At 40.7% G+C, this 18,358-nt stretch overlaps 1 protein-coding gene across 1 annotated transcript in view; it reads left to right on the top strand.

Annotated features, from left to right (window-relative positions):
* The first annotated feature begins 370 nt into the window (after nt 1–370).
* Nucleotides 371–18,358, top strand: part of LOC136848979 (uncharacterized) — a 67,556-nt gene continuing 49,568 nt past the window's right edge. The window contains exons 1-2 of the mRNA XM_067121790.1: nt 371–1,355; nt 1,437–2,059. Coding sequence (XP_066977891.1) covers nt 371–1,355; nt 1,437–2,059 — 1,608 coding nt within the window. The remainder of the gene's footprint in view (nt 1,356–1,436; nt 2,060–18,358) is intronic.

The raw sequence follows: 18,358 nt of genomic DNA, 5'->3' as shown, positions 1-18,358 counted from the left end.
ATTCGTTAACGATGTGGGTGTCGACGTGCTTGTTCCTGGTGAAGTTGTTGTTGTCTCATTCGTTAACGATGTGGGTGTCGACGTGCTTGTTCCTGGTGAAGTTGTTGTTGTCTCATTCGTTAACGATGTGGGTGTCGACGTGCTTGTTCCTGTTGAAGTTGTTGTTGTCTCATTCGTTAATGACGTGGTTGTTGTCTCATGTTAACTTGTTCCTGGTTCCTGGTGAAGTTGTTGTTGTCTCATTCGTTAACGATGTGGGTGTCGACATGCTTGATCCTGTTGATACTTGTTCCTGGTGACGTTGTTGTTGTCTCATTCGTCTCCTTCGATGTACTTGTTCCTGGTGAAGTTGTTTGTCTCATTCTTAACGATGTTGTTGTTTGTTGTCTCATTCGTTAACGATGTGGTTGTCGACGTGCTTGTTCCTGGTGAAGTTGTTGTTGTCTCATTCGTTAACAACGTGGGTGTCGAAGTGCTTGTTCCTGTTGAAGTTGTTGTTGTCTCATTCGTTAACGATGTGGGTGCCGACGTGCTTGTTCCTGGTGAAGTTGTTGTTGTTGTCACTTTCGTTAACGACATGGGTGTCGAGGTGCTTGTTCCTGGTGAAGTTGTTGTTGTCTCATTCGTTAACGACGTGGGTGTCAATGTGCTTGTTCCTGTTGAAGTTGTTGTTGTCCCATTCGTTAACGACGTGGGTGTCAATGTGCTTGTTCCTGTTGAAGTTGTTGTTGTCTCATTTGTTAACAACGTGTGTGTCGATGTGTTTGTTCCTGTTGAAGTTGTTGTTGTCAACGTGCTTGTTCCTGGTGAAGTTGTTGTTGTCTCATTCGTTAACGACGTGGGTGTCGACATGCTTGTTCCTGGTGAAGTTGTTGTTGCCTCATTCGTTAACCACGTGGGTGTCGACGTGCTTGTTCCTGGTGAAGTTGTTGTTGTCACTTTCGTTAACGACGTGGGTGTTGAGGTGCTTGTTCCTGGTGAAGTTGTTGTTGTCTCATTCGTTAACGACGTGGGTGTCAATGTGCTTGTTCCTGTTGAAGTTGTTGTTGTCCCATTCGTTAATGACGTGGGTGTCGATGTGCTTGTTCCTGCTGAAGTTGTTGTTGTCTCATTTGTTAACGACGTGGGTGTCGACGTGCTTGTTCCTGTTGAAGTTGTTGTTGTTACTTTCGTTAATGACGTGGGTATCAACATGCTTGTTCCTGGTGAAATTGTTGTTGTCTCATTCGTTAACGACGTGGGTGTCAATGTGTTTGTGCCTGGTGAAGTTGTTGTTGTCTCATTCGTTAACGACATTGGTGTCGATGTGCTTGTTCCTGTTGAAGTTGTTGTTGTCACTTTCGTTAATGATGTGGGTGTCGACGCACTTGTTCTTGGTGAAGTTGTTGTGTAATTTGTTGACAACGTGGGTGTCGACACACTTATTCCTGGTGAAGTTGTCGTTGTCTCATTTGTTAACGACGATGGTGTCGACGTGGTTGTTCCTGTTGAAGTTGTTGTTGTCACATTCGTTAACGACGTGGGTGTCGACGTACCTGTTCCTGGTGAAGTTGTCGTTGTCTTATTCGTTGACGACATAGGTGTCGATGTGCCTGTTCCTGGTGAAGTTGTTGTTGTCTCATTCGCTGACGACAGTAGTGTCGATGTGCCTGTTCCTGGTGAAGTTGTCGTTGTCTTATTTGTTGACGACATGGGTGTCGACGTGCCTGTTCCTGGTGAAGTTGTTGTCTTATTTGTTGACGACATGGGTGTCAATGTGCCTGTTCCTGGTGAAGTTGTTGTTGTCACATTCGTTAATGACGTGGGTGTCGATGTGCCTGTTCCTGGTGAAGGTGTTGTTGTCTTATTTGTTGACGACATGGGTGTCGATGTGCCTGTTCCAGGTGAAGTTGTCGTCCCACTCATAAATGAGGATATAGTGGGCGTGCTTCTTACTGCTGAAGTTGCTGCATCACTCGAGTTTGTGGTACTCGATGAGGCTGTGGTAGGCTTTACTGGTGTGGTCCCTGTTGTCTTACTTTTGCCCGGTGTTGATGTCACACTTGTTTCTGTACTTGTGGTTGGTTTTGCTGAAAGATGACAAATTGTTGCAAGAGCATCAGGTATCTGAATAGGTGAAGAAGGAAATGGGCTTGGTGCAGAAACCATTTCCTCCAGAAAACTGATGTGATGTTAAAAAGTTACACAAGTTACGAAGGTTACAAAGTATCTTGAAAAATTAAGACCAATTTCAATTTTGTTGTTCTTCAGTGACTAAGATTTTTAAATTGACACAAAATCCTTGATATTACTTATAACTGACCAAATGATACACTGAAATGCATTTTAGTTACCTCTTTTACTTTATTTCACCAATTCTGACCATGAATGCAAGAGTTATCATGGAGTTATGAATTTTATTTCCACAAAATGAAATCGTCTGTATATTCTTGATGAATATTTCAGTTCAAATAACTTTAAATACGGTATCAAGGTAAAGATCTGTATTTAATATATATTGAACAAAAGAAAATTGCTTACATATTTTATGGAAATGAAGGAAAAGACTCAGAGGGTGAGGAAAGAGAGAATAAGCCATCACCATAAGCAGTCAGTGCAATATATGATTTCAGAGACCTTCGGTAGGAATAATAATAATTTTTATTATCATAACTAGGATATTAATGAACTTAATAATATCTATCTGCAGTGCCTCTCCTCCAGGGGATAACAGATATTTGTCAACATTTCCTTAGACGTGGTGACAAATACGCATTTTGTGCCTAAGAATAGTTTTTTCCCCACGGGGAATATAACATACCACCATTCTCTCAATATATATATATATATATATATATATATATATATATATATATATATATATATATATATATATATATGTGTGTGTGTGTGTGTGTGTGTGTGTGTGGGTGGGTGGGTGTGTGTGTAGTGTGCTAGGGGTGTTCTATCTTTCATGTTCTGTGTACTTATAAAAAAATCATTTCAGAGAATAATCCTATCAGAAACAAATTCTTTAGATAACAGCAATAGAAATACCGACTTTGGTTACGAGCTGGGCATCCTTCAAAAGTTGTGTCGTCATTCTGGCAAGGGACGAGAGAGAGAGAGGTTAAAACAGTATAATTCCTCAGAAGACAGTAAGAAATTTCTCACCAAAAAAAAAATATAAAAAAAGTTGGAGACCTTGGTTTTCAAAACCAAAGTGGCCAGGAAGTGTGAACATGCTTTGAAAGCATTTTGAAATGAAGTATTTTCACAATGGAGCATGACTTTTCTTTTAACGGCAGAATACCTACCATGTGTGGTCCCTGTGCCAAGGTCTTGGTGCACAAAACGCGATTCAATAAATTAGTACCTTGTAGACTAGCACATTATCTTCATGTACAATCTCTGCGGAGGCTTCTTGCAGCTCAGTGTCTGGAGCCCCGCCTGAGGAAATAACTTGGTTACTAAAATGCTGATAAATAAGTAGCTGAAGGAATAATTAAATGTAAGTAGTATATGATGGCAGGACATTGGCTTGATAAAATAACAGAGAAAAGATGTGTCAATACATAACATTCGTATTCATATACAATATATATATATATATATATATATATATATATATATATATATATATATATATATATATATATATATATATATATATATATATTGATCATTTATTGAATGTATGTGACAAAGAAAGAGAGACAGAGAGTGAGAGAATTATACATCCATTTTTAGAGACTAAGCACTGCCGATGGGAACAAAAAAGTTGATAAAAAAAAATGGAGAACGATAAACGTCCATCAGGCTATGGGCTGGACAGAGGGATTCGTTTCATAATCAGTCACTGGTGGAATTTCAATATACACGATTCCATACTCTAATAAGAGGAATGTAAGAAACGCTTGAAGGGGAAATACCCAGTAATGAATGATAGATTTGTATCTGTCTGTCATAATAAGGAGTGTCTTCATGGATGTTGCACAGAGATATCAAATTTCGGCTCAAGTTTGCCAGGTACTGATATCACCTCCATTCTTTTGACCACCACTCTACTCTGCCCCTGTATCTTCTGAAGTAAGAGAGAAAAAGTGTCACTTTGGCAACCTGGCCCCGAATTTTTGCTGATAGTTATCTGTTTCTGATGCTGGTACCCACTTATTTCCAGGTCGACTGGTGAACTTACGAAATCAATTAAACTACTTTGGAGTTTCTAATGAATTCATACTTGCATAGACACAGATATTTAAAGTGTTAGGAATATGACGGAAACTATAGTTTACTTACACTGCGAGCATCTATTACAGGTGCATGAGATAGATCACCTGAACTGACGCCGCCAATTGCATACGTGATCTTCGTTGCTTCACTCCTGGAAATTCAACCTTCAGTCAACACCAAATATCTTGAATGTAAGAAAGAGCTAAGTGAAACGGGGTTTAAAAAGTAATTTAGGATCAGTGAACATATTGGATAATGTTGATCATTCCATTCTGATCAGTCGTGAGGGTTTATAGCATCTGCCTTGCACCCAAGTCCAGTCTTCAGCGTCATCTTGTAAGCCTAAGTTAAAACTTACCAGTTCTCATCCAGTCAACAGGGGACAAAATCCAATTTGGCTTGATGAGAGCTTCTCCACAATACTTAGAAATGCCTCTAAATGTTCCTCGTATTGATATTCATTCACCGAGGCCGGCCACCCATTAGAGATGCTGGTATTCACACTGCTTGGGGCCAAACCGCAGTTTGCTAGTTGGGAAAGATCAGTGGGATTAAAGAGCAAATAGTATTTTGGATTTTGACAGGACTGTGTCAAGCCTTTGGATAAATCATTTCAGCTGAAAGGGCTGCTAGCATCATGTACTGACATACACACATCTAATGTTCAATGTGTGTAAAACAAACACTAGTGTACAAGAACGCACAAACGGTATATTAGTTTTCTTGATGCGACTTTCTTTATAAGGAAACATACAATTGCTGAAAAACAGAATACATACTCATATATATATAAATATATATATATATATATATATATATATATATATATATATATATATATATATATATATATATATATATATATATAATTATCACGTTGCGTATCAAGTACCTGGTTATTACACAGCTAATCTCAAAATTCAAAATATACCTCACTTCAGCCAGATACCTGAACTCTCATAACATTAATTATTACGACTGAGTACTCTATAGGTAACAGTGATCCCTTAAGAAAAAACTTATTTATTACTTGAAAAATCAAACTAAGTTTATCAGAATATGTGTGAGGTATCAAAAATTAAACTACAAATATTCTAGAGTAAAAGGACATCACTCCATCAAACAACTCTTAACTGTTTCCCTGGTCTTAATTCACTTCAGCAAAACTAAAAGAACAAAACATGTTTATCACTTTGCCTTATGCACACACAATCAATCTTATTCACTGGTGATCAATAAATGAAACACTGTTTTTCTAAAAATGTTAAATACAAAAATTTATTTTCAAATTCAAAGTTTATAACTAAAATTCACAATCTGAAAAATTTATTATTACTTGAAAATAACACAACACTTAATTAATTCTTGAATTAAATTATGAAACAAAACTAACTCACAAAAACTTTATCAGGAATTTAAATTAATTAAGCAAAGCTTAAACTATCAAGAATTACTAAAGATTTGAAAAGAAAATCTTAATAAATGAAACATTAAATCAAGTATGCAATGTTAAATTACCAAGAAATATTTAAAATGCTACGTAAATAAATGTTACATCACAAACATAAAAAATATGAAAATATGAAGAGATTGTAAATAGAAAAACACACAAAAATACACATAAAATTTATCAATAATGATTTCACTCGGGCACAGTTTCCTAACTTATCATACCATGGTATTAATAAGTAAAATTCACGTTACCTGACACAAACTTGTGAAAACCTCTGTAAAATCTCTTGCTGCAGCTGTTACCACAAAACACACTTTTTTACCAGGCGCCGTTACAAATTAAATAACTTTACTAAATTCAGATCTCAAAAGTTAATGCTAATACGTGACCACAAATCACTACGTTAAAAGTAATCTTTTTCTAAGAACGAGAGAGAGAGAGAGGGAACCAAATTAACTGGTCTCAGAAATCAGAATGAAACAGATTTTAGAATTTCGGCAACACGTGAAACAATTACATGATGTCATTAAAGCATTTTGGGTACGAGATGCAAAAGGGAAGTTTTAGAAGCAGGGAGCTGACGTCATTAAAGCATTTTGGGTGCGAGAGACAATGGAGAAATTTCTAGAAGGAAAGTTATGTCCTCCCAGCAAAACGTTTTGAATGCAATCTTACCAGACATGGCGTAACTGATCAAGACACGTATTTTTTCTCTCAAAGTGGCGTACGTGACTCGAACAATGCATGTAACAACATGAAATCACTCGTCTTGAGCTCGTATGGGACGAATCGGCATTTGTTATTCCAACCTGTCATCACAACCCAAAACAAAGCGTTCTCTCTTATCTCAACTGATGACAATTGAAATGAAACAAGTCTTTGCTGGACACACGTGTTCATATACTACGCTTTTATCAACTAAGATATTATTCTAAACTACGTTACTATTAAAATTGTATTATCAATTCTAAATTACGCTATTAAGTTATTTAATCATTAGCTCTTTTGAGATCTGATGCCAAACTAAATATGACACTTCAACAATCATTATCATTACATATAACACATGAGAAAAGTAAATATGTCAAAATTATAGGAGGATATATGTATTACGAGGCAACATCATGAAAATATATATATATATATATATATGTGTGTGTGTGTGTGTGTGTGTGTGTGTGTGTGTGTGTGTGTGTGTGTGCTATTTTTCAACATGAGGACTTTCTCCTGAGAGAAGTAGGTTACTGAAAAATAGAAAAATTAAGATAATGGTCACTGCACCACTTCATATATTTACACACACACAGCTTCTCAGAAGCTCGTCCAACCTTCAACTCGCGCTGAAAAGAATGCTAAGTGATTTACCTGTTAGTGATCACTGAAGAGAAAAAATTGTGGTCCTTTCGAAACTGACCTGTGCATTCAAATACTTGACAAAATAGAGACAAAAAACCAGTCAGTAGAAAAAGCAGGAGAACTTGATTTACTTCGGTTTCGAACTGCTGTTTACAGCACTGAATAGTTTGCAGTAGGTCAGTCCAACCTGTCACTAAGACTGTGGTCAGGCGACTGCGCACGTAGCGACTGGGTTGCTTCGAAAGGAAAGGCCTTCATTTCCAAACGTGCTGTGACTCAGAACACCTGTACTTGTTTCTTGGTTCTCTGTGAAGCTTATCAACGTGCTCTGTAAACCAAGTTAGTTAACAGGTGCGTTCACCTGACATTAATCTCAGAGATAAAAATCTTTTCCCCATTGCCATATGTGTGTATAGATTATACGTGATGAACTGACTTCCTGGATCGTCACAGTGGGAGCAGAACAATAAAAACTGTAGGTTTAAACTTGGTTTCACTCTGAAGTTGGAGATAATATTATAATTAATTGATATAATTGCTTGCCTTCAAATATTCTGTCTTTCCAGTACTTTCGTCTTCCAGTTCCAGCAGTGATTTCTACATCCTCAGTCACTGGAGGTAACAGAATACCTTATAGAGGGCTCAAAGGAAGTTAATTGAACTAAACTATGCCAGCCTTCGTCCCCTTCTACTGGTAAATGTAGTGAAATACTTCCAACACCTGATTCTCCTTTGTGACGCCCGTTTTTCTGCCAGTGTTCTCATATGGTACAGACCTGCACCTAATTCCTTTGCTGCGTGATTTTCTGGACCTATCTATTTGTCTTCATCTTACTACTTCCATATCTAAGGTTATGTAGGCCTAAAATAGCCCTCACTACTGTAAGAAATGGTATTAGGATATGAGATCATTGAGGACAGTGCTTAAATTAGGGGGACAGCAAGTCACGTCTCCCCTCTAAATAATTTTGGTCTCTAAGTAAATTTAGGTTGGGTGTCAAAATGACACCTACTTCTGCAACTCCTGATTACCTAGGAAAGCATAGGCTCACATCCCAGTAGAGCACCTCTATTTAAACAAGAACTGAACCTTAAATGGTGTTTAGGTAACTAAAAACCCCAAATTTAGCACAAGCCTAAACCATTCTAACCCTTCTTACAATTACAACCCCAACAAAGAGACGAACATAGCATGAAACAGGGCAACACCCTAAGCATGAGTCTGCTTCCTACAGAAACAGGCTACTCTGTCGGCACCAGTCGACATTTTGGACAAATGCGAGAAAAACTAATTAAATGATCTTGTTGTGAGCCAGACAGAGAGCAAAACACACCATTAATTTCGCCATATTTAAGGTAAATTCCCAATGTTTACATCGAATATTACTCCAGTCATCTCACGACCCTTGTGGTGGCTGTTTAAAGTAGTTTCCTGGAGTCGTCAGTGCTTTGGTGCGTCTAATTATTATTTATACCTTGCCTGTTCCCTGATGTCTAACAATTATAATACCTTTCCTTTTCCCGAGTGAAAAGAAATACCCAGCGGGGTGCTGTTGTCATCGTAGTAGCATGAGTCTTAAAATGGAGAAACAAATCCACAGTTGTGTATATGTACATGTATTTAAAGATGAATCTATAGGGAGAGCTTTTGGGAATCTGTTTGGAGATTGAAAAGGGGAATCGAACAGATTCCCGAAAGCTCTCTGTAAAGATTTACCTTTAAATATATGTACAAATACATAACTGTGGATTTCTTTCTCCATTTTGATCATTGTCAAGAATGAACCAACATTATTGTAGAACACATTTACAAGACCATCAAAGTTAGCAGCTTTCACAGAACGAAGTGTAAATGTAAAAAGAAAATAAAGTAAAAATCGAGGCTTCGGAAATAGATAAGGACTGGAGATAAAGAATGGACAGGGAAAAAAAATACATAACACTAAACACTTTTGGTCGTAAAATCTATCATTCTAGGACTGTTTTGACAAAGACGGCATGGTTTCGACAGTCCACAATGACATGCAATGAAACGCTGTGGAAGTGAATATAAATGGCAAGTGAGTAACGCCTTTTTTAAAAAAATATTTCTAGCATATATTCGCGAAGCGACTGCATCTAGTCTGTGATATTACACGTAGGCATGCATAGATAACTACAAGTTAATTGACTTAAATTCTTAGGTCTCGTTCTTCGAACAAAACAAAAAGTAAAAAAAAAAAACTTTGTATTTTTGGGTTGCTGATTTTAGAAAATATTTCAGTACGACGAGAAGAAAAAATGGGGAATTGTCATTAAATTCTAAATTGTAATGTTAGGAGGTATAAAGATGATCTGTAGAGACCTCATGAAATCTGTAATCAATGCATTTTGTAATCGTGGTTACAATCGCATGGTATTTCTGTTCTATGTGCCCATACATTTGACAATAGAAACACAATTGTAACTTATCTGTCTCTTACAGTACATGACCCCGCCCCTTGTAATATACTCTACGGGTGGTTAATCACGAATGCTTCAAATCTTGTTCTCAATATTCGCAACAAGCTGAAAAATGTACATTTCTTGCAAGAGATCGATGAGAAGATCTTGCTTTGGGTATGCACTCAATACTTGTAACCACAGTGCCCACTTGCTTAATATATATACACACACATATATATATATATATATATATATATATATATATATATATATATATATATATATATATATATATATATATATATATATATATATATATATATATATATATATATATAATAATAAAAGTCTAGGTGGAAGCTTCATATCTTTATTAATTACTTTTGTCAGGTTTACTTATTTGCATTGCTTGATCGAAAATAACAGAAAAGATGTTTATAATACACATTGCGTGATATGTATGTATATATATATATATTTATAAATATTTACGCTGTTCGCCCTCGAACATTTAGGGATAGAAATATCAGCCTGACTGAGACAGGGAAATTGCTTTGTCCCACGCTAGAAGCGTCTTCAGTTCAAACTTTAACATCCGTTGGAGAAAGGAATAGGTAGCATTTAGGCATTTAACCCCATAGGCTGGAAAGTTTGTAAACAAAATATGCTAGGGCATTAGGGACCTAAGCCTCAGAGAGGGTTTACGCTCAATGACCCCTAGTTATGGTGGCCCTTAAGCTTTATTCTATGCATTCGACGATGCCTTTGTCAAGGTCGGATTGCCCGGGGCGGTATAAGCCCTCCTCTGGTGGGAACGAAGCGAGGTCGGGTCAGAGAGATCCCAGCGGTCACAGAACCAGGGTGACGCTGCGTGCGTGCCCGAACGATATTCTTTGTTCTTTATTACTTTCTCTCCTACGTCTATCTTAATTAGTGAATTGGGAAGACTGCCAGAATACGACTCCTGAGGTCCCTCGTTTTGCGCAGCGACTTCGACATTCACGGTAAGTCCGATTCTTGTTGAAGCTTCGTCGATTGACTAGTACTTTTCTGTATTTCAAATTTTTTTTCTTTGTTTTCTTCCTTCAGCCACCACTTAGGTATATGTGTTTACAAAGTCTAGATTAAGCCTAATTATTATATTGTTAGCTTCAACCCCGTTATTCCAGTAAAATACCTAGGATTTAGGGTAAGCAAAATCAGGTTAAATCTCGATGCTTTTGTATGCCTCGCGTCCGAATGTTTGGAAGAACCGTTGCGTTTAAAATCAAATTCATCTCAAATATTCTTTGTTAAGGTTAATAACCCTTAACTGGCGACCTTTGGCTAATTAACGACTGTCTTTGAGGTTAACTTTTGGCTTCAAGTGGCAGGTTACGTGTAATCTTGGTTTGCAGGGCCGTAAAAATTACGTAAATTGAATAATACATGATCAACCAAGACCTTCACGACTAACATTGGCGACCTTGCGTAGAATCTAAAGTACATTTTAGAGAAAGAATCTGGAGAAAAGGAAATTAAAATTACATTAATTCCAAAAAAAATAAAAGTCAGATATCGAACCCCATTTCATTCTTCCAAACAAGGAACGAGGCATAATAATAAGCAGTAAAGAGGATAGTTATAATAACAAGTGTAGCGAGAATTAGCGTAGGAAGGGTGCGACTCGAGAGCAGAGCGAATCACAATTTGTGTCGTTTAAGAAAGGGCATTTTACCGTGTTCGGACTGTGAGAGAAGTCGTTCAAGAAACGAATCCTAAGGCCGAGAAAAGCGGAGCCCATTTCATGTACACAAAGTAATGTAGTAATCGCGTCGGCAATTCCGATCGTTATTGTTTGCATATAGCGGGAATCATTCAAAAACCGTGTCAGTGAAGTAGCGAACGAACGGAAGTAGTAATTGTATCATAAAATACATTTTCAGTAAAGTAAATTTGGTCCGTTCCAAATCAGCAAATCTATTCCATTGTTTGCCGAGGATGTTTCATGTCGGGAGAGAAACGATAACAAAAAAGACACAAAGTTGTTGGTAATTTAGTTTTCCATCCGTAACGTAAAACACTATGCATGATTGGTATATTTAAAGTAAAATCTGGATACCTGCATTTGTTGCGTTGTTTTTTTGAATTTGTTTGCTAAAGAAAATACCCGCCATCTTGGATCCCTCCGCCGTGTTCGCGCGGTTGTTTTGAAATTGTTCGAACTGTTTGTGAGAGAACGGCCATTTTGGGGTTTCCTTCACGACCGAGGTTGTTTTGAAATTTAGGCCTAACGGGACCTTGGCCCCCATCTCAAGACCTTGTTATTGTGACCTCTGACTCTCTGCTCCCCGCCACTCTTGGGGCATATATTTTTTTTTTGCTTTTCAGAAGTAAACCCACCTCCTAATATCTTAGCTAGAAAAAAAAAAACAAAAGATAATTTAGGCAGGGAAAGATAGGCCTTAGTTAGGAGTAATAACAAGTTCCTATACAAATACCTGCTATAAAAATCATATAAAGAGAATTTAAATTTTTACGATAAACTTTTGTGACGTCGGCTCCCGGAAAATTAAGATAATAAAGTAATCCCTAAGGAAGCCAAGACGACGCATCTATATCATTTTATTAAGATCCATGCCATTGTGCATGTATAAAATCTTTGTTTACATGTTCTCAAGCAGCAAGAAATTCGCTGATTGAAAATCTCTCTCTCTCTCTCTCTCTCTCTCTCTCTCTCTCTCTCTCTCTCTCTCTCTCTCTCATCATTCAAGTAAGCATTCCTAACCTAAGTGTACGTGACCCTCTTCAAAGAAAGAACGGCCGACACTAGGCTAATTAATTCGAATACAATAAACCAAATAAAAGAAACACCTCTGTCCCACAATAGATGAGGACAAGTTAAGAGTAATTACGATACAGTGATAAACTGTCGGTCACGAGTGAGGCCTGCTATCCAGACCGAAGCAAACAGTAGTTTTCACCCTCTGAAAAAGAAGGGGCCAGCACTGGGGCCGGTACTGGGACCAGCCACTCACGAGGATCTTTAAAGAAAAAAAAAAAAAAAACCCAAATTCACTTTATTCCACAGTGCCAATAATTTGCAGCACTGTCATCACTTGAATAGCTTACTTCTCTCTCTCTCTCTCTCTCTCTCTCTCTCTCTCTCTCTCTTTTTTACCTTCCCTTTCTCTCTCATTCGATTGTTGCACTCTGCAGGGGTGTAGAGTGCCTTTCCTCCCATATAGCCTAGTTGGACTCCAGTAGAGGGTCCCTAGGAACACATTGGCACCATAAGTGCCACTAAAAAAAAACAAAAGGGAACACAGAAGAGAAGGTTCTTCTGGGACCTAACCTGCACCAGTGCCTAGGGATACTGAGTGCCACCAGTGTGACCTGTACACGGCACACCCAAACTGCAGTGCCACCTTTTGAAAGGGTGCCACGTCATTGAAGAGACACTTCCTCGCTGCCCAAATACGCCCGTCGACCCGGTTAGACGCCCTTCCCCACCAGAACCATGGCAGCAGAGCATTATAAAACTTTCCTGGGGCTGGGGACGGCGGCAGGTCTCACCGGCTCGGAACTTACTACCTGGGTTAAGGAGCAAGTGGACGACTTGGCCAAGCGGGAGAAGGAAGAAAGACTCGAGCAGAGGAAGTATGAAGCCGAGCAGAGGAAGTATGAAGAAGAACGAAGCAGGGTGTATGAAGAAGAACGAAGCCGAGCAAAGGCAATATGAAGAGGAAAGAGAAGAAAGAAGGAGACAGCATGAGTTAGCCTGCAAGGAAACTGAGTTAGCCCTAAAGGAGAAGGAGCTCGAGCTTGAGAGAGCGAAAATGGAGAATGCCGAAGCTATGGCTAGCCATCAAGCCTCCAGTCCTACACCTGCTGCATCAAACGCTCCAATTTCGAGCATCAATTCCCTAGTCCCCAAGTGGACTGAGGACGAGCCAGAAGCATGGCTGGAGGAGATCGAGGCTCTTTTCGATAACTACAGCACCACGGAGACGGAGAGAGCCTTAATACTAGCCAAGCATATGGAGGGAAAAGCCAAGGCAGCGCTTCGCTCACTGGAAAAGAGCCAGAGAGGCAACATGGCAGAAGTTCGTAGAGTCATTACAAAGGCCTACGAGATAACCCCAGAAAAATGGAGACAACGGTTCCGAGGTCTTGCCAAGGAAGTCGGCTGGTCTTGGACGGAATGGGCATGTCACAAAACCCAGTCCGATGTACGCGCTGGTTCGACTCCTTGGCCTGCACGACGTTTGAGGATCTTTCAATCGGACCATGCTAGAAGACCTTTTCCAATGTGTGCCAGGGCCCCTTGCGGTATATCTTAACGATAAACAGCCCTCCACACTTATGGAAGCTTGTCGCATGGCTGATTCGTGGGAAACTTTCAATCAGTCGCATAGCACCTCTCAGAAGCGAATCATCCCTCCGGCCTACCTCTCGAACTCCACTCGCCCGAAGAATGGACTGCCTAGCAAGACCCTGTGCAACTATTGCAAGAAGGGGGCCACGCTGAAGCTGAGTGCCGATACAAACTCGGCACTAATAAGCAGCCTAACCCTACCAGCCAGAACTCCGCTCCCGATTCATCCGCTCAGCCCTCTCCTCCAACAGTTACTGCAGGCCACCGAGCCCATCCAAAAGGCCCGTGCAAATCCTGTGGGGCTGCTAGCCACTACAATGCTGGATCTCCGGCCTGTCCACATCATGTCCCCACCACCAAATTTGTCAACCTAATCAGCACTTCATTTTCTGCTGCTGGTCCGCACCGGATCCTTTACCCCGAGAGACTGGAAACCCAGTTCATCTCGGTGGCCCCTCTTCAGAGCACTAGCCTGCCAGTGACCCTTCCGGTCACAGTAGACACTGCGGCAGACATTAGCCTGATCACTAGGGCCCAAGTGCCAGCCGGTGCCATGGTTGACGAAGAAACCCGGTGGGAAATGAAGTGGATAGAGGGCCACACCATTACCGTTCCTACGGTCCAACTCCAGGTAATGACACCTTGGGGCACGATACCCCACCGCCTTGGCGTGGTAGGTGGAATTCGGCCCGGAGTGGTCTTCTTGTTGGGTCGGGATCTTCTCTGCGGAAGCCCGTCACCAATGCCACTCCGCAGCCACGTTACCTCCTCCACGGAAACCCCAGTTGTAACTCCCAAAAATGACAAACCTCCACCTTCCGCCCACCAAAGTGGTCCGCGGAAGGGGCGCCACCCAACCTATTTCAGGCCTAGCCCTCTCCAATCGCGAAGGGCTGGCCCACCAAGAGGTCCTCCCCCTCCGCGAAGAGAGATTCAGGAGGAGCAGTACCGCTGCAGGACGTGCAAGCGGGCAGACCACTCCACAAATTGGGAGGGCTGCCCAAAAAGCAACGCCCAGCGGACGCCCCCGAACAAAACTCTAGGAGAGGCTACGATCTCCTGCTGGGGCAGGAATCTCTGCCGCAGCCAAACCCAAGTCGTCCGAGAGGTATTGCACCTCCGGACCACTCATCAGGCATGCCTGACCCTCAACTGCTGCCAGTGCCACTTGCGAGCACTGAGCAGTGCCAGACTCCGTCCGCCACGGACGTTGAGCTACCAATGGAAAAGGCCCCTATGCCGGGTCTAAATCATGAGGCGAATCCTCCTCCGGGAGATTTAGGATTCCCCATGCAGTTGATCATCGCGACTGGAGAGCCTCCAGCACCCGAAACTTCTTCTTTGCAAGATTCTTCTTTGCAAAATTTGACTCCAGGGGATGAACCCCTGGAGGATCGAAATGGTACCCCTCCCTTGGAAGACCAGGAACTGGCATCCTCGGACGCAGAAGTCAAGATCGCTCTCGCTCCGGTTGTCGCAGCAGCAGGAGTAGGGAGTCCTCCCGCAGCTTTTGCAGTTGCCCCTGACTTCGCGCCCCGCTAGCCCTTCTGGCCTGTCCCCGAGTCGGTGCTCTCATCACCTGCTAGGCCAGCTACTGATAGGCCTTGGAGGAAACCGAAGAAGAAGAAGAAGGGGCGGAAGAGAGCCCAGTAGTTGCCGAGCTATATACGCTCATCCTGGCACTAGTGCCCTCTCGGCACAGTGCCCTAACATCTAAGAGTGATCCTGGCCCCTTGCCCAGAGAAGGTAGCCAGTGTGATCTCTTCCTTTTATTGGTACCTAGCCTAGGCCACCTTAAAGTACAGTACATCAATTTAGTAACCTTGTTCCTTCCACTTACCACCGAGCCGCAGTAATCATGTAAGTAGCATAACTAATTTCAGTAATCTTAACTATTGTGAAACGAGCCACGATGCTCGTGACACGCATGGCCTAAGACCTCAGTGAGGCACCCATTTATCATATGAGGCAACCCTCATGAATTAACTAGTAAATTTTAATTGTATTAAACATAAACCATGTTGTAATTTAGTTAGAATATGAACTCTTATGTTGGTGCTACGGTCGGGTTAGGATAGGTTAGGCTAGGGAATATCATAGAATGTACCACTAGGCTAGGTCTAAAACACATCTTGATTGTAGGAGGTAGCCTATAATAACCGTGAGCACCTTCCAGTACTATTAGAATTAGGTAAAGTAGTGAATATAGCTCATGTCCTATCTAGGGTTAGGTAGTTCTGTAGCTAGGTAGGCTAACCAGGACTAATCTGCTCAGGGGAAGGAGAGTAACCTACGAGAGGCGAACAGCTTGCTTAGTATAGACCTTCACGCCCGAAAAGGGAGTGAAGGCCCTCTTAAAGGGGGGAGCTTTTATAAATATTTACGCTGTTCGCCCTCGAACATTTAGGGATAGAAATATCAGCCTGACTGAGACAGGGAAATTGCTTTGTCCCACGCTAGAAGCGTCTTCAGTTCAAACTTTAACATCCGTTGGAGAAAGGAATAGGTAGCATTTAGGCATTTAACCCCATAGGCTGGAAAGTTTGTAAACAAAATATGCTAGGGCATTAGGGACCTAAGCCTCAGAGAGGGTTTACGCTCAATGACCCCTAGTTATGGTGGCCCTTAAGCTTTATTCTATGCATTCAACGATGCCTTTGTCAAGGTCGGATTGCCCGGGGCGGTATAAGCCCTCCTCTGGCGGGAACGAAGCGAGGTCGGGTCAGAGAGATCCCAGCGGTCACAGAACCAGGGTGACGCTGCGTGCGTGCCCGAACGATATTCTTTGTTCTTTATTACTTTCTCTCCTACGTCTATCTTAATTAGTGAATTGGGAAGACTGCCAGAATACGACTCCTGAGGTCCCTCGTTTGCGCAGCGACTCATTCACGGTAAGTCCGATTCTTGTTGAAGCTTCGTTCTTGACTAGTACTTTTCTGTATTTCACATTTTTTCTTTGTTTTCTTCCTTCAGCCACCACTTAGGGTATATGTGTTTACAAAGTCTAGATTAAGCCTAATTATTATATTGTTAGCTTCAACCCCATTATTCCAGTAAAATACCTAGGATTTAGGGTAAGCAAAATCAGGTTAAATCTCGATGCTTTTGTATGCCTCGCGTCCGAATGTTTGGAAGAACCGTTGTGTTTAAAATCAAATTCATCTCAAATATTCTTTGTTAAGGTTAATAACCCTTAACTGGCGACCTTTGGCTAATTAACGACTGTCTTTGAGGTTAACTTTTGGCTTCAAGTGGCAGGTTACGTGTAATCTTGGTTTGCAGGGCCGTAAAATTACGTAAATTGAATAACACATGATCAACCAAGACCTCACACTTAACAATATATATATATATATATATATATATATATATATATATATATATATATATATATATATATATATATATATATATATATATATATATATATATATATACATGTGAATGTGAACTGGAAAGTACATTTCACACAGGTTGGTGTTAAAGTTTCTCATGAATACATGTGGAAAGTTCACCTCTAGAGATTCACCATTTTCTTCCACATTTATCTATTAGATCTTTTTATAATGTTTAAAAATGCGCTATATTCAAGCTTGTTTATAGCAGCAGCGTTGCAAACGCTAGCTATAAAACGTAAGGCGTGACTTGGAGTCAAATTTCTATTGGCAATAATTCGCTAAATCTTGCTAAACTGCGATGTCATCTTTCTCTTTCGTTCAGTAACGATTAATTCTACGATATAATAGCATTTCCATCTTTCTTTTGGCGATTATTTCATTTAAAAAAGATATTATCAATAATTAGAAGCTTTTTTTTTTAACGAGGTCATAAGCAAGGTTTTGCTGTTTTATAAGCTAAGCTAACCTAACGTAACCATTTAACCTGAATTTGAATTTGTCATCCTGTCAGGCTTAGCCTGGACCGCTGCGGCGAGCAGTCTCGTACCTAACCTCACCCAGCTGAGTCACCTCCCGCGAAGTGGCGTCGAAACAGGTCCATTCTTGACCTGGGAAGGGCCATTAACAGTGGTTGGCAGTGGTGTTAGACAAAGAGAGATAAACAGATAGTTAGGGATACGCTTCCGAAGAGACACATCTTAGTAATGCTAGTACTGGCATCTCAGAATAGGTTTTGTTGGGGTCAGCGATTCAGCTTAGGAATCTGTTGTCGAGTGAGACCCAGAAAATCGGTCTTTTTCTCGAAGCGACACTGTGTGTTGTTTGTGTGTTTTAATGATGCGTCGTTCGGAAGCCAAAAGGTCACGGGGCCACTGACATGTCTGAAGATTCCACAGACGTCCTGAAGACGCCCTCCCACAAGGGGAGACTGGTACTTGAGAAAACAATATTAATGATATTTCTGGCAATTCAGAGCTTGTCATAGATTCTGAAATGGTTGCGTTCCTGTTTTGAGTAAGCAAGGTCGATGAATTTCTTGGAGAGTAAATTATTGTTACCGAACTGCTGCAGCCCCCTTCATTCCTTTTACTGTACCTCCGTTCATATTCTCTTTCTTCTGTATTACCTTCCTGAACCCTCTCCTATCAATTGTTTCAT

Source organism: Macrobrachium rosenbergii, chromosome 20 (genome assembly GCF_040412425.1).
Source record: "Macrobrachium rosenbergii isolate ZJJX-2024 chromosome 20, ASM4041242v1, whole genome shotgun sequence".
Classification (NCBI taxonomy): domain Eukaryota; kingdom Metazoa; phylum Arthropoda; class Malacostraca; order Decapoda; family Palaemonidae; genus Macrobrachium; species Macrobrachium rosenbergii.
The sequence above is the reverse complement of the archived record's forward strand: the minus strand, read 5'-3'. Positions and strand labels throughout refer to the sequence as shown.